At 61.2% G+C, this 12,731-nt stretch overlaps 1 protein-coding gene across 1 annotated transcript; it reads left to right on the forward strand.

Annotated features, from left to right (window-relative positions):
• The first annotated feature begins 1,408 nt into the window (after positions 1-1,408).
• On the forward strand, positions 1,409-11,738 carry ZNF865 (zinc finger protein 865). Its single transcript, XM_047791227.1, has 2 exons — positions 1,409-1,561; positions 8,119-11,738. The coding sequence occupies exon 2, from the start codon at positions 8,145-8,147 to the stop codon at positions 11,277-11,279; it is 3,135 nt and encodes a 1,044-aa protein (XP_047647183.1). The 5' UTR covers positions 1,409-1,561; positions 8,119-8,144; the 3' UTR covers positions 11,280-11,738.
• The last annotated feature ends 993 nt before the right edge of the window (positions 11,739-12,731 follow it).

The following is a 12,731-nucleotide window of genomic DNA, read 5'->3' on the forward strand; positions in this document are numbered from 1 at the left end:
GGCCTTCAGAAATTGAGACCATTTAGAGGGAAGGGGTTGGGTTTCTCTGAGGGGAGGAGCTTCAAGGGGAAACTGCAGGAGAGCAAGGTGTTGGGAGAGGCAGGACCTCACTGTAAGGATACTGGGCAGTGGGTATGACTGCTATGCACGCCAAGAGGAGAGAAGCGAGGACCTAAGAGATGGAAGGTCCCTGACAGAGGAGGAGCTTGGAAGGAAGGGCTGAATTTGAGTTCCCGCTGTGGTCCGATGGGTTAAGGAGCCAGTTTTGCCATGGCTATGGCAGTCGGTACGCAGCTGCGGCTCGGATTCAATCTCGTCCCCAGAACTTCCATGTGCCACAGGGTGCGGGCCAAAAAAAAAAAAAAAAAAAGGCTGAATAGAATCAGGCTTAGCTGCTTGAGGTGAGGCTGAGTTAGGAGCGAGGCCTGCAGATAGTATATGAGAGGGGCCGTGCAAAGTGTGGTAAAGATATCTTTGGAAACTTCAGTCCATCAGAATCACCTGAAGGGTATTTTATTTTATTTTTATGTCTTTTTAGGGCCGCACTTGCGGTATATGGAGGTTTCCAGGCTAGGGGTTGAGTCGGAGCTGTAGCCACAGCCACCTCCACGCCAGATCTGAGCTGCAACTGCAACCTACACCACAGCTCAGGGCAACTCCAGATCCTTAACCCACTGAGCGAGGCCTGGGATGGAACCTGAGTCCTCATGGATACTAATAAGATTTCGTTTCCACTGAGCCACCAAGGGGAACTCCACCTGAAGGGTATTTTAAAACACAGGTCCCTAGGCCCTACGCCCCAGGGTCTCTGATTGTGTAAGTCTGGGGCAGGAGCCTGAGCATTTACATTAATTTCTAACAAATTTCCTGGTGATGCCGACCATACTTTAAGACCCACTGACCTCAGGCACCGCTTTGGAAGCGCCAGGCAGAATTATCCCAGCATGAACATTGAGAGCGGGAGCACAAATGCTACCGCAGAGGGGGCGGGGCTTAAGCAGAGGGGCGTGGCTCAGCCCTGAGAGGCGGGGCTTAGGAGGGAGAGGCGGAATTCTAGAGCGTAACGGATTGGAGGAGGGGAAGGTGAAAACTTCAAGGGGCTGAGTCGAGGAGCACAGAATCTGAGGCGATGGGCGAGGCTTATGATAACTAAGCTCTGAAGTAGGCGTGATTCGCAGGGCGGGGCGGGGCTTAACCGGAGGTCCGAGCATGTGGGTGGTGCCCTAAGAAGAGGCGGGCGCACACGGCGCAGGCGCACTGTGCTCAGCTCGCCCACCGGAAGCGGCTGAGGCTTTCCCCGCCCGCGTTCCCGAGCCAGCGCGCAGGCGCACTTCCCCTTCACGGTCGCCGCCGCCGCCGCCTCCTCTTTCCGCACCTCCACGCCGGCGCCTCGGAGACGGGCGCGATTTCCGCTTCCGGGCGGGCGGGCAGGCGGGCGGGCGGCTCGGGGCTGCCGGGGAGGGGGAGGGGGCGGCACTTCCGGTCGGGCCCTCGGGTCTCCCCGGAGCGGCGGCGCCTCCTCCGCCTCCTCGGCCTCCTCCCGGCGGAGACCCCGGCGCCGGTGAGTGACGGGGCGCGTGGCCCGGGGGCCTGGGGGCAACGTGGGCGGGGGGCCCGGTCTTGGCCCGCCCTGGTCCCCAGAACGTCCCCATCAGTGCTTCTCCCGCCGGGCCCTCGCTGGCCCCCCCACATCAGCGCTCCCCCATAAGACTGCTCCAGATAGCTCCCCATTAATGCCCCCATGTAGGACTGCTGCCAGGGCGCCCCACTATGCTTTTTCATGGGTCCTTTCTACATAGTCCCCTGTCATTGCTTCCTCCAGGACAGCCCCCCACATGCCACCAGCATTGCCAGTTCCCACGCAGGGCTGCTATCCACGAACCCCCCTTTAATATCCCGTATCGGCTGCCTCGAAAGAGTGTTGCATCCGTGCTTCACAGCAGATCTGTCCCCCAGTATCTCTGTGCACACACAGCAGCCCCCAAAGATCCAACACCCCCTTCATTGGTATTAAAATTCTTTGCATTTTGGTCAGCGGCCACGAATGCCTTTTTGCCTTCTCCATCCTTCCCGCCCCCCAATAATTCCTCTTAAGAATATACTCCTTTCAGTTCACTGACACCCCCCCCCCCCAACAGATCCCTCTAGAGTCATGCTCTCACCCCTACATCCTCTCCCCCTTCAGGTAGAAATAGCTTCCAGTTTAGCCCCGGCTTCCATGAAACACTTCTGTCTGGCTCCTACCCCACCCTCTGGGTCAGCTCCTGTCTGCTGTCCTCCCACAGAGCAGAACTGGATGTGAGGCTTTCCCTCCCAGGATGCTCCTCTCCCCCTGGCACTAACAGCTCTCTCCTGACCTGCCACTTCTCGCTCTCTCCTCCTGGACCCCCTGAGGAAGCCTTCCAGCCTCACTAGGCCATGACCTCTTTTTCCCCCAGACATTCATTCATTTGCTCTTGGCTGACCGAATATTCACAGTCCTAGGTTCAGGGCGTAGAGCAGAGAAGGAGAGAGACATGCAGTCTTTGTTCTGTGGGTCTTTGCAGTCTAGTTGAGGAAACAGATGAAAAGCAAGTGAACAAACAAGATTGGTGCTGTTTTCTGGGTTTTCTGAGAGCCTTATGAGATACTTCTGTGGTGAAACCTGAATTAGCAGAGGTCACTTAGCCGTGGAAAGAGCTGGGTGAACTGTTCCAGGCAGAGGAAGAGCAGGTGCAAAGGCCCTGAGGTGACCATCCTTGCGGTGAGTGGCGAGACGGCAGGAGAGGCCAGTGAGGTTGGAGCGAACGAATGGAAGGGAAGAATGAGGGAGGTGAGGTGCGATCTTCTGGGCCTCAGAGGTGAGGGCATCGTGGTCAGTCATCTGGCCTTTGTCAGCTCTACGTGCCCAGAATGTTCTTCACTTGTGCATTCACACCTTTGTTCAGCTGTTTAATGAGCACCTACCTACTGGGGTGCCACAGAGAACAAGCAGACAAAACTGTCCTTGTGGAGTGTAGATGCTCGTTCATTGGGCAGAAAATAAAAGAAAAAGGCAGAATACATAGGCATGTGTGAAGGAAATACAGTGGGATAAGGGCGTAGAGTTACAGGGTCCTCCGTGTTGGAGGGGGTGGTAGGAAGGCCTCTTTCAAGAGATTCCTGTGGTCCTCTTGTCACCCCCGAGAGCCACCTGTCCACAGGTAACACCCGTGGGTAAACTCGTCTCCTCTTGGACAGTGGTGGCCCACCAGGGGGCTGGCTTAACGGCTTCCTCCCCCAAGAGTGAAAGGGTTCAGAGGATGAGCCCTGGTATCCACTAGTGTTCCTGTCTCTGAGCAGGCCACGCCCTCTTTTCCTAGCTTCATGTATTTACTTATTTCACACATATTTGTCAGGACAGGCCCTGTTCTTATCTAGGCCGTGGGCCTAGAGCAATGACCAAGACAGAAAAATCCTTGCGTCCTTGAAGCTGGCCTCTTCATGGGGGAGGCCAGCAACAAGAAGACAGAACATAGGGTTTATAGGGTGGTGCTGATGGGAAAGGAGAGAAGTGAAGGAGGCGGGGGTGAGCGGGAAGGTTGGTCTGGGGGACAGGGTACCGTGCTTACAGAGCGTCTCCCTGAGCAGACTGTGTTGGAGCAAAGATGGGAAGGAGATGGGGGCGCGAGGGAGCTGCATCCCTGGGAATGAGAGCTCTCCAGGCAGAAGCAGCAGCAGGTGCAAAGGCCGGGGGGCAGGCATGGTGTTGGCACATTGGTGTGGCAGCCAGGAGGCTGCTGCGGCGTGTGCAGGTCATCTTTGACTTCCTGAGGTGGTGTCACTGCAGGTTTTGAGCAGAGGAGTGCCAGTGACATGGCTTGGCCTTAGCCCCCTGTGTACTGGTTGAGGAGAACAGCAATGCTTATCTCATGAGTCTGTTGGGGAGTTTGACGGAGACAAGCCCCATTCGGCACCACGTGCCGAGTTCATTAGTATTCAGGTAATGCCAGTGGCTAGTGCTGGGCTTGGGTGGCAGGGAAGTGGGGGAGCAGAGGGTATTTCCAGTACGAGGGGGTATGAGGGCTTTATTTTGGAGAGAGAGCTACTGAAAGACAGCATGTTGTAAGGATCACAGCCCTTCTCTCTGCTCGCCTTCAGCTCCTGGCCCTGCCGCTTGTTAGGGGTCTGACTTTAGGAAATGCGTGGACCTTCTGACCCTCGGCCTCTCCCTCTGTAAAGTGCAGTGGATGATCCTAACCAGCTGCTAGGGTTACTGGGAAGATGGATTGAATCAGCACGCATAGAAAGCCCGCAGCCAGTGTTACATGCTCCTGTGTGTTACTGTGATTGCTACACCTGCCTAGGCTATCCTCCCAAGGCAGCTTTGTTGCCACAGAATGGCCCCAGGTCCTGGCATCAGAGAGACCCACTTTCTCTCTCCCTGGCTCTGTGACCTTGGGGAAGGGACCCCTCCCCCTTCTCCTCGTTCCCCACCTTATAAAACAGGACGGCACACGGTGCAGGACTGTTGCGAGGCATCAGGTGCTGGTACTTGTGAAACTGGTCAAACAATAAACATGAGTTGCTGTGGCTGTGACTGTGGTCGCTCTGGGGCTCCTGCCCCTTGGGAGGAGGCGCTCCCTCATCCATGGTGCCAGTCTCTGCCTGACGTCCATGACACACCTGCCCTTAGAAAGATAACAGTTTAAGGCGGGGGTCCCGAGGAAAGGTGTCTCACTTCCCAGTGGAAGCAGTCACGAGCCGGACCAGCTGTGTTCCCCAGTACAGCTTTCTGGGCCTCTCTCTGCACCAGCCCACCAGCATCTATCTGCCAGCCTGCCCTCGGGGCCCCCTTCATTACCTCCCTGCCACCGGAATTCATTCTGCTGGGGACACCCTGCCGGTCAGCTGTCTCTGCCTAATGTCTCCCTCCCTCCCTCACTCAGGGAGTTCTGGTCAGCATTCACTCATTTAACAATTATTCATCAATAGACATTTACAGCTATAAATTGACCTCTGTCCAGCTTTAGCTGCATCTGCTAAGTTTGGGGCTATGTTGCTTTTCCATTAAAAAATTTTTTTTTTTTTAATTTGATGTTAGAGTCCTCTTTATTTTTTTGCCACTCTCGTAGCATGTGAAAGTTCCCCAGCCAGGGCTCGAACCCCTGCCTCAGTTGCAACCTGCACCAGAGCTCAATCCGAAACCCACTGTGTCACAAGGCAACTTCCTGCTTTTCCATTGTTTTTCATCTCATTTCTCTTTTGATTTCATTGTGGACCCACTGGTGATTTAGGAGGGTGCTGTTTAATTCCCACATTTCAGCAAATATTTACTTGGTACCCACACTGTCAGGTGCTGTGCTAGGTGCTGTGGGGCCTAGTGGTGAACAAGGCAGGACAAGTCCTCACTCTCTTAGGTGAAGAGGCCAGACAGTAAACACATAGCATGGAGTTCCCATGTTGGCTCAGTGGTAATATCCTTGTGGACACGGGTTCAATCCCTGGCCTCGCTCAGTGGGTGAAGGATCTGGCGCTGCCGTGAGCTGTGGTGTAGGTCATAGATGTGGCTAGGATCCTGCATTGCTGTGGCTGTGGTGTAGGCTGGCAGCTGCAGCTCCGATTCAACCCCTAGCCTGGGAACCTCCATGTGCCTCAGATGCGGCCCTAAATACACACACACACACACACGCACAGCAAAGGAAATAGACACAGTAAGTTGGTGGCAATGACAGATGAAAAAAAGGAAGCAGGATGAGGGGCTGGGGAGTGGTGGAGCCAAGACCGTCCCCTCTCTTGGAGATGACATCTGAGCCGAGACCTGAAGGAGGCCGGAGAGGGAGCTCTGGGAAGAGTGTTCCAGGCAAGAGGCGAGAGTCTGACCACATCCCTGCTCCATTGCTCCATCCGTTCAGGATGGTAACCACCTCCTCTCCCACCCGGCCCATGGTATAAATGCCCCTCGTAACCCAGAGAGAACCCCAAATAAGGCTCCTGCTCCCACAGTTCCACCCTCCTCTTCCTCCTCCCCAGCGAACAACCCTGGGGTGGGGCGGTCCAACTGCAGACTTGCTCTGTGACCTAAGCCAAGTCACTTGGCCTCTCTGTGCCTCCATCTCGTCAGCAGGGGTAACAGCAGTCCCTACATCATAGTCTCAGAGAGCTGTGGGGATTCGGTGTGTCCATATGTGAGCCTGACTGGGAGGGTGCTGGCCCAGTCAGCACTAGCTGGTACCGCATGCCGTAAGGGGGGTGAGCCGGGCAGGGCTTCAGGCTCAGGACCCCTTCCCCGCTCCTTCTGTAGCAGCCCGACTGCGCCCTGCCTCCCCGCAGCCTTCTTCCACGCGCTTTCTCCCGGTCCACGCAGCCCCACTCCTGCGCTGCCTGCCGGACTCAGGTTCTGCCCACAGGCTTCCAGCCACGCCTTTGCTCCTTCCAGAGATCAGATTAACCAGGGGGTGTGAAGGGCAAAGGATATTGAGTCCCGTCCAGGGACACCCAGAGCTAGAGGCTAAAAATACTGACCTCTGGGTGGGGTGGAGGAAACACTCACCTTTCACCTGTCTGGGGAGAGAGCCAGCCAGCCAGACGGGGGCTGCGGGCCCTGGCCTTGGTGGGCCCCGCTGGGCCCTGTAGCGGGCTGGGTGCAGAGCCAGGCAGGCCCCCAGTGAAGGGGACGATGGCCAGGAAGCTGCCAGGCCGTGTAGGCCCTTCTCCCACAGACCCTCCAGCCACCCGGTGGAGGGCAGTTCCTGAGGCCTGTGGGTGGGTCTGAGGCTCAGAGATCAGTTGCAGGGGCCGCTGTTGTGGGGGGCGGCGGGGGGGAAGCCGTGGACAGACGTGGACAGCTGCAGTCTGGAATGAAGAATCCTCTAAAGGAGCTGCCCAGAGAATGATTGCCAGGGTGGAGGGGCAGGACCCCCCCCCCCCCCCCCCCCCGGCCAGGGGCAGGTCAGGACTCTGCGCTCCCACAGCATCTGCCACCAGGCTCCGCCCAGGTGTGCGAGGGTCACTGAAGGTACAACTAGCTCCCGGGGCTGAGTGGGCTCTGCCCACAACTGTCTCCTCGCATCCTTCCAGCCCCTGGGACATCTCCCTGCTTTCCAGGGATTCCCGCCCCCTTGTGGAAGCAGAGAAAGTGGGCATCAGGAAGGAGGTGGGACCTGAACCCGAGTCAGCCCAGGCCCAGGGCCCGCGTGTTTCGCGCTGTGTGGGGCTGCCTTTTCTCGGTGCCAGTTCCCTGCCGTGACTTGTTTCTCCCAGACAGGCAGACTCTCCTTCCTCCTCTGTAGTAAAAGAACACACCCCTGCCCCCCGCTGACGTCATTCGTCATTCGGGCTCTCTGGGTTTGTCTTTGTCTTCGCACTCCTGGTACTAGAGCGATAACTCTAATCCCTTCCGCTTCTGGGGTGCTTACCTCGTCGCAGAAGCACCCGCCTGAGCAGCCTTACACCTGTGAGCTTGTCAGAGCCTCAGAGCCGCCTGTGAGGTGGCGATGTGCTTTGTCACTTCTATTTGTAGAGGAGGAAGTCCAGGCACAGAGAGGTTCAGGAACTCGTCCGTGGGCACACAGCTAGGGACTGGCGGGGCTTAGGATTAAATCTGGCCACCCTCTGAACCACTCTGATAGAAGCGATTACTGTTATTTGGCAAAGGCAAAGCCTGACGGGACAGAGCAGAGGGCCTCGGGGACGTCGAGTGGAGGCCTGCGAGTTTGCACAGGGGACAGAGCAGAGGCCAGGGCTGCTGGGAGAGTTAGACTCTTGAGGAGCGAACGTCCAGGGCCTGCGGGAAGTCTGGGGGATGGAGGGTCTGCAGGATGGATCGAGACGTGTGAGAAAAAAGGGGAGAGATGCAAGGAGTCAGAGAGGAGGGAGACAAGGAGCAGAGAGGACAGGAAGGGGGCGATGGGCCAAAAGGGAGAGAGAGAGAGAGAGACAGAGAGACAGAGACAGAGACAGAGAGAGAGAGACAGAGACAGAGACAGAGACAGAGAGAGAGAGAGAGATCCCTGGGGCCCGCGGAGCCAGGCGGAAGGGCAGAGGGACGGTGCGCGCGGCCGGATGGACGGTAAGGGCGCCCGCTGCAGCGCGCACAGCTGCCGAGGCCCCGATCGCGCGCGCGGCCCTGCGGCCTCAGCCCCCTCCTCTTCTCCGCAGGGTCCCGCGTCTGCCATCCGCCCACGATGGAGGCCAACCCAGCAGGCAGCGGCGCCGGGGGCGGCGGGACCAGCGGCCTAGGGGGCGAGGACGGGGTGCACTTCCAGAGCTACCCCTTCGACTTCCTGGAGTTCCTCAACCACCAGCGCTTCGAGCCCATGGAGCTCTACGGGGAGCACGCCAAGGCGGTGGCGGCGCTGCCCTGCGCCCCCGGGCCCCCGCCGCAGCCGCCGCCGCAGCCGCCGCCCCCGCAGTACGACTACCCGCCGCAGTCCACCTTCAAACCTAAGGCTGAGGCGCCGTCCTCATCGTCGTCGTCCTCGTCGTCGTCCTCGTCGTCCTCGTCCTCCTCCTCCCAAGCCAAGAAGCCCGACCCGCCCCTGCCGCCCGCCTTTGGGGCGCCCCCTCCACCGCTCTTTGATGCCGCCTTCCCGGCCCCCCAGTGGGGCATCGTCGACCTCTCGGGACACCAGCACCTGTTCGGGAACCTGAAGCGCGGAGGGCCCGCCTCCGGGCCGGGGGTGACGCCGGGGCTGGCCACTCCCGCGGGGACCCCCGGGCCGCTCCCCGCCCCCTCGCAGACGCCGCCGGGACCCGCCGCGGGGGCGGCCTGCGACCCCAGCAAGGACGACAAGGGCTACTTCCGGAGGCTGAAGTACCTGATGGAGCGGCGCTTCCCCTGCGGCGTGTGCCAGAAGTCCTTCAAGCAGTCCTCGCACCTGGTGCAGCACATGCTGGTGCACTCGGGCGAGCGGCCGTATGAGTGCGGCGTCTGCGGCCGCACCTACAACCACGTCTCCAGCCTCATCCGCCACCGCCGCTGCCACAAGGACGTGCCCCCGGCCGCCGGGGGCCCGCCGCAGCCCGGAGCGCCGCTGCCGCCGCTGGGCCTGCCCGCGCCCGCCGCCGGAGCCCCGGCCGCCGCCCCCACCTCGGCGTCCTCGGGCCCCCCCGCCACCCCCGCCGCCCCCGCCGCCGACGGCAGTGCCGCCTCCGCCGCCCCCGCGGGGGTGGGGGTCCCCCCTCCGCCGGCGGCGGCGGCGGCGGGGGGCGGCGACGGCCCGTTTGCTTGCACGTTGTGCTGGAAGGTCTTCAAGAAACCCAGCCACCTCCACCAGCACCAGATCATCCACACGGGCGAGAAGCCCTTCTCCTGCTCCGTGTGCAGCAAGAGCTTCAACCGCCGGGAGAGCCTCAAGCGGCACGTGAAGACGCACTCAGCGGACCTGCTGCGCCTGCCCTGCGGCATCTGCGGGAAGGCCTTCCGCGATGCCGCCTACCTGCTCAAGCACCAGGCGGCCCACGCGGGCGCGGCGGGGCCTCGGCCCGTGTACCCCTGCGACCTGTGCGGCAAGTCCTACTCGGCGCCCCAGAGCCTGCTCCGGCACAAGGCGGCCCACGCCGCACCCGCCGCCCCCGACGCGCCCAAGGACGCCGCGGCCTCCGTCCCGCAGCCCCCGCCCACGTTCCCCCCGGGACCCTACCTCTTGCCCCCCGATCCCCCTGCCACAGACAGCGAGAAGGCAGCGGCGGCCGCGGCCGCTGTGGTGTACGGTGCCGTGCCGGTCCCGCTCCTGGGGGCCCACCCGCTGCTGCTCGGCGGCGGCGCCGGGACCAGCGCAGCCGGAGGCTCCGGCGCCAGCGTCCCGGGAAAGACGTTCTGCTGCGGCATCTGCGGGCGTGGCTTCGGGCGCCGCGAGACCCTGAAGCGCCACGAGCGCATCCACACGGGCGAGAAGCCGCACCAGTGTCCGGTGTGTGGCAAGCGCTTCCGCGAGTCCTTCCACCTGAGCAAGCACCACGTGGTGCACACCCGCGAGCGGCCCTACAAGTGTGAGCTCTGCGGCAAGGTCTTTGGCTACCCGCAGAGCCTCACCCGCCACCGCCAGGTGCACCGGCTCCAGCTGCCCTGCGCCCTGGCCGGGGCCGCCGGCCTCCCCGCCACCCAGGGTGCGGCGGGGGCCTGCGGCCCGGGCGCCTCGGCCACGTCCGTGGGGGCCGCCGACGGACTGAGCTATGCCTGCTCGGACTGCGGCGAGCACTTCCCGGATCTCTTCCACGTCATGAGCCACAAGGAGGCGCACATGGCCGAGAAGCCCTATGGCTGCGACGCCTGCGGTAAGACCTTCGGCTTCATCGAGAACCTCATGTGGCACAAGCTGGTCCACCAGGCCGCTCCTGAGCGCCTGCTCCCGCCCGCGCCCGGCGGCCCTCAGCCCTCGGATGGCTCCGGCAGCAACGATGCGGCCAGCGTGCTGGACAACGGGCTGGCCGGAGAGGTGGGGGCAGCCGTGGCGGCGCTGGCAGGGGTGTCTGGGGGCGATGACTCGAGCGGGGCGGCGGTGGCCGGGGGCGGCGGGGGTGCCAGTGCAGGCGCTGAGCGTTTTAGCTGTGCCACCTGTGGCCAGAGCTTCAAGCACTTCCTGGGACTGGTGACTCACAAGTACGTGCACCTAGTGCGGCGGACCCTGGGCTGCGGCCTCTGTGGCCAAAGCTTCGCGGGTGCCTACGACCTGCTCCTGCATCGCCGCAGCCACCGGCAGAAGCGGGGCTTCCGCTGCCCGGTGTGCGGCAAGCGCTTCTGGGAGGCGGCCCTGCTGATGCGCCACCAGCGCTGCCACACGGAGCAGCGGCCCTACCGGTGCGGCGTGTGTGGCCGAGGCTTCCTCCGCTCCTGGTACCTGCGGCAGCACCGCGTGGTGCACACGGGCGAGCGGGCCTTCAAGTGCGGCGTGTGCGCCAAGCGCTTTGCGCAGTCGTCCAGCCTGGCGGAGCATCGGCGGCTGCACGCCGTGGCCCGGCCCCAGCGCTGCGGCGCCTGCGGCAAGACCTTCCGCTACCGCTCCAACTTGCTGGAGCACCAGCGGCTGCACCTGGGCGAGCGCGCCTACCGCTGCGAGCACTGCGGCAAGGGCTTCTTCTACCTGAGCTCCGTGCTGCGTCACCAGCGCGCGCACGAGCCGCCGCGGCCCGAGCTCCGATGTCCCGCCTGCCTCAAGGCCTTCAAGGATCCCGGTTACTTCCGTAAGCACCTGGCGGCCCACCAGGGCGGCCGGCCTTTCCGCTGCTCCTCCTGCGGCGAGGGCTTCGCCAACACCTACGGCCTCAAGAAACACCGCCTGGCCCACAAGGCCGAGGGCCTCGGCGGGAAGGATACCTGACCGTGGGGGTGGGGTGTTGGGGGAGGTGCTCCCCATCCGCTACTCCAATCAGATGGCCCCTTCTGGACCCGCCCCCTCCGGGACGCTGATCAGACTCTTCCGCCTCCTCTCCGTTGCCCCATCTATCCTTTGAAACTTCAGACAGACTAGCCTCCTTCAAGGCCCATGCAAACTAAAGACTGAATCACTCCCACCTGGACCTCTCTGGCTCTCTCCTCCTCCTCCTCTCCTCGGACGCGGACCTTGATCCTCCGTCCACCCCTGATTTGTAACCCTCATCAGCCCCCCGCCCCGGCCGCATTCTGTCCCGCAGGGAGCTTGGTGGCGATGAGTCAGAGCTGCCCCTCTCCTCTTCCCTTGAAACCCGGCTGGACAGTGGAGTATGAGTGGTTTGGGAGGGCACATGGGGGGACTGGGTGCTCTTGGTTTGTGGGGGTGGGGGGCGGGGTGGCAGACGCGGCTTGTACAGAGCGGAGAATAATAAATCTTATCAACGGGCCTGCTGGAGTCCTTTCTTGCATCCCGGGGGGAGGGGATGAAGCTGCAGACAAACGTAACGTTTGTTTCCTGGGCTTCCCACTTCCCGCCGCCTTTTGCCTCACCCTCCCTCTCTCTGCTCTTCCTCATTCAGCCGGTACTCACTGAAGGTTTACTATATCCCAGCTCTAGCTTTCTGGTGGAGCAAATGGGAGATGCACGAGCCAGGTAAGTCGCGGCTCTCGGGACCTGGAGGCGTGCCTGGACGCCTTCCCCTTCGGATGCTTTTGGCATTTGTGCATCTAGCCAGCATTTTCCCCAGGGCCTCTGCCTGCCGGGTCTTTCCGCAGACACTGGGGAAACAGGAAGTGGATGTGTTCCTTGCCCTGGAGTGAGATGGAAAGAACTGTTGGACCGTCGCTGTGTTCCAGCCTTGTGCCGGTGCATGCTTAGGGTTCAGCTCCAGGTCGGCCCATGCCACGGCATAAAGGACGTGGACGTCTCACTGGGGGCAGAGAGCGCGGAGGAGCCACCTTAGCAGACTGGGGGGCTAAGCAAGCTTCCTGGATGAAAATGATGCCTGAAGGATGACAAAAAGCCACAGGAGCGTGCCAGGTAAAGTGGGCCAAAAATTCCAGGTCAGGGGTTTAGTGCATCTCACTCAACCCAGATGTTCCACAGAATTTCAACGAGATTGGCATGGCTGGACAGGTTGCAGGCTGGAGGTTGGATCCTGAAGGGCCAGATACCAGAGCGTGGATGGTCTTGTGGGCCAAGGGGTGGAAGCTGGCAGCTTCTGGGTATAAACCATTGGCGCATGTGGTTGAGCCCGCACATTAAAAATAGTAAGCGAAGGCTGACTTAGTTGCCAACATTTGAAAATCAAGCGATTTTCCATGATAGGAACTAATGCAACTTCTGAAAAGTTGAGAAGGTCCAGCAATGCAGTCTGCATGGTCGGGGCTCATGGGACCA

This window comes from Phacochoerus africanus, chromosome 8, assembly GCF_016906955.1.
Source record: "Phacochoerus africanus isolate WHEZ1 chromosome 8, ROS_Pafr_v1, whole genome shotgun sequence".
Taxonomy (NCBI): domain Eukaryota; kingdom Metazoa; phylum Chordata; class Mammalia; order Artiodactyla; family Suidae; genus Phacochoerus; species Phacochoerus africanus.

Coding starts and splice junctions, on each gene's coding strand:
- ZNF865 (XM_047791227.1), top strand. CDS start 8,145: ATGGAGGCCAACCCAGCAGGCAGCGGCGCCGGGGGCGGCGGGACCAGC.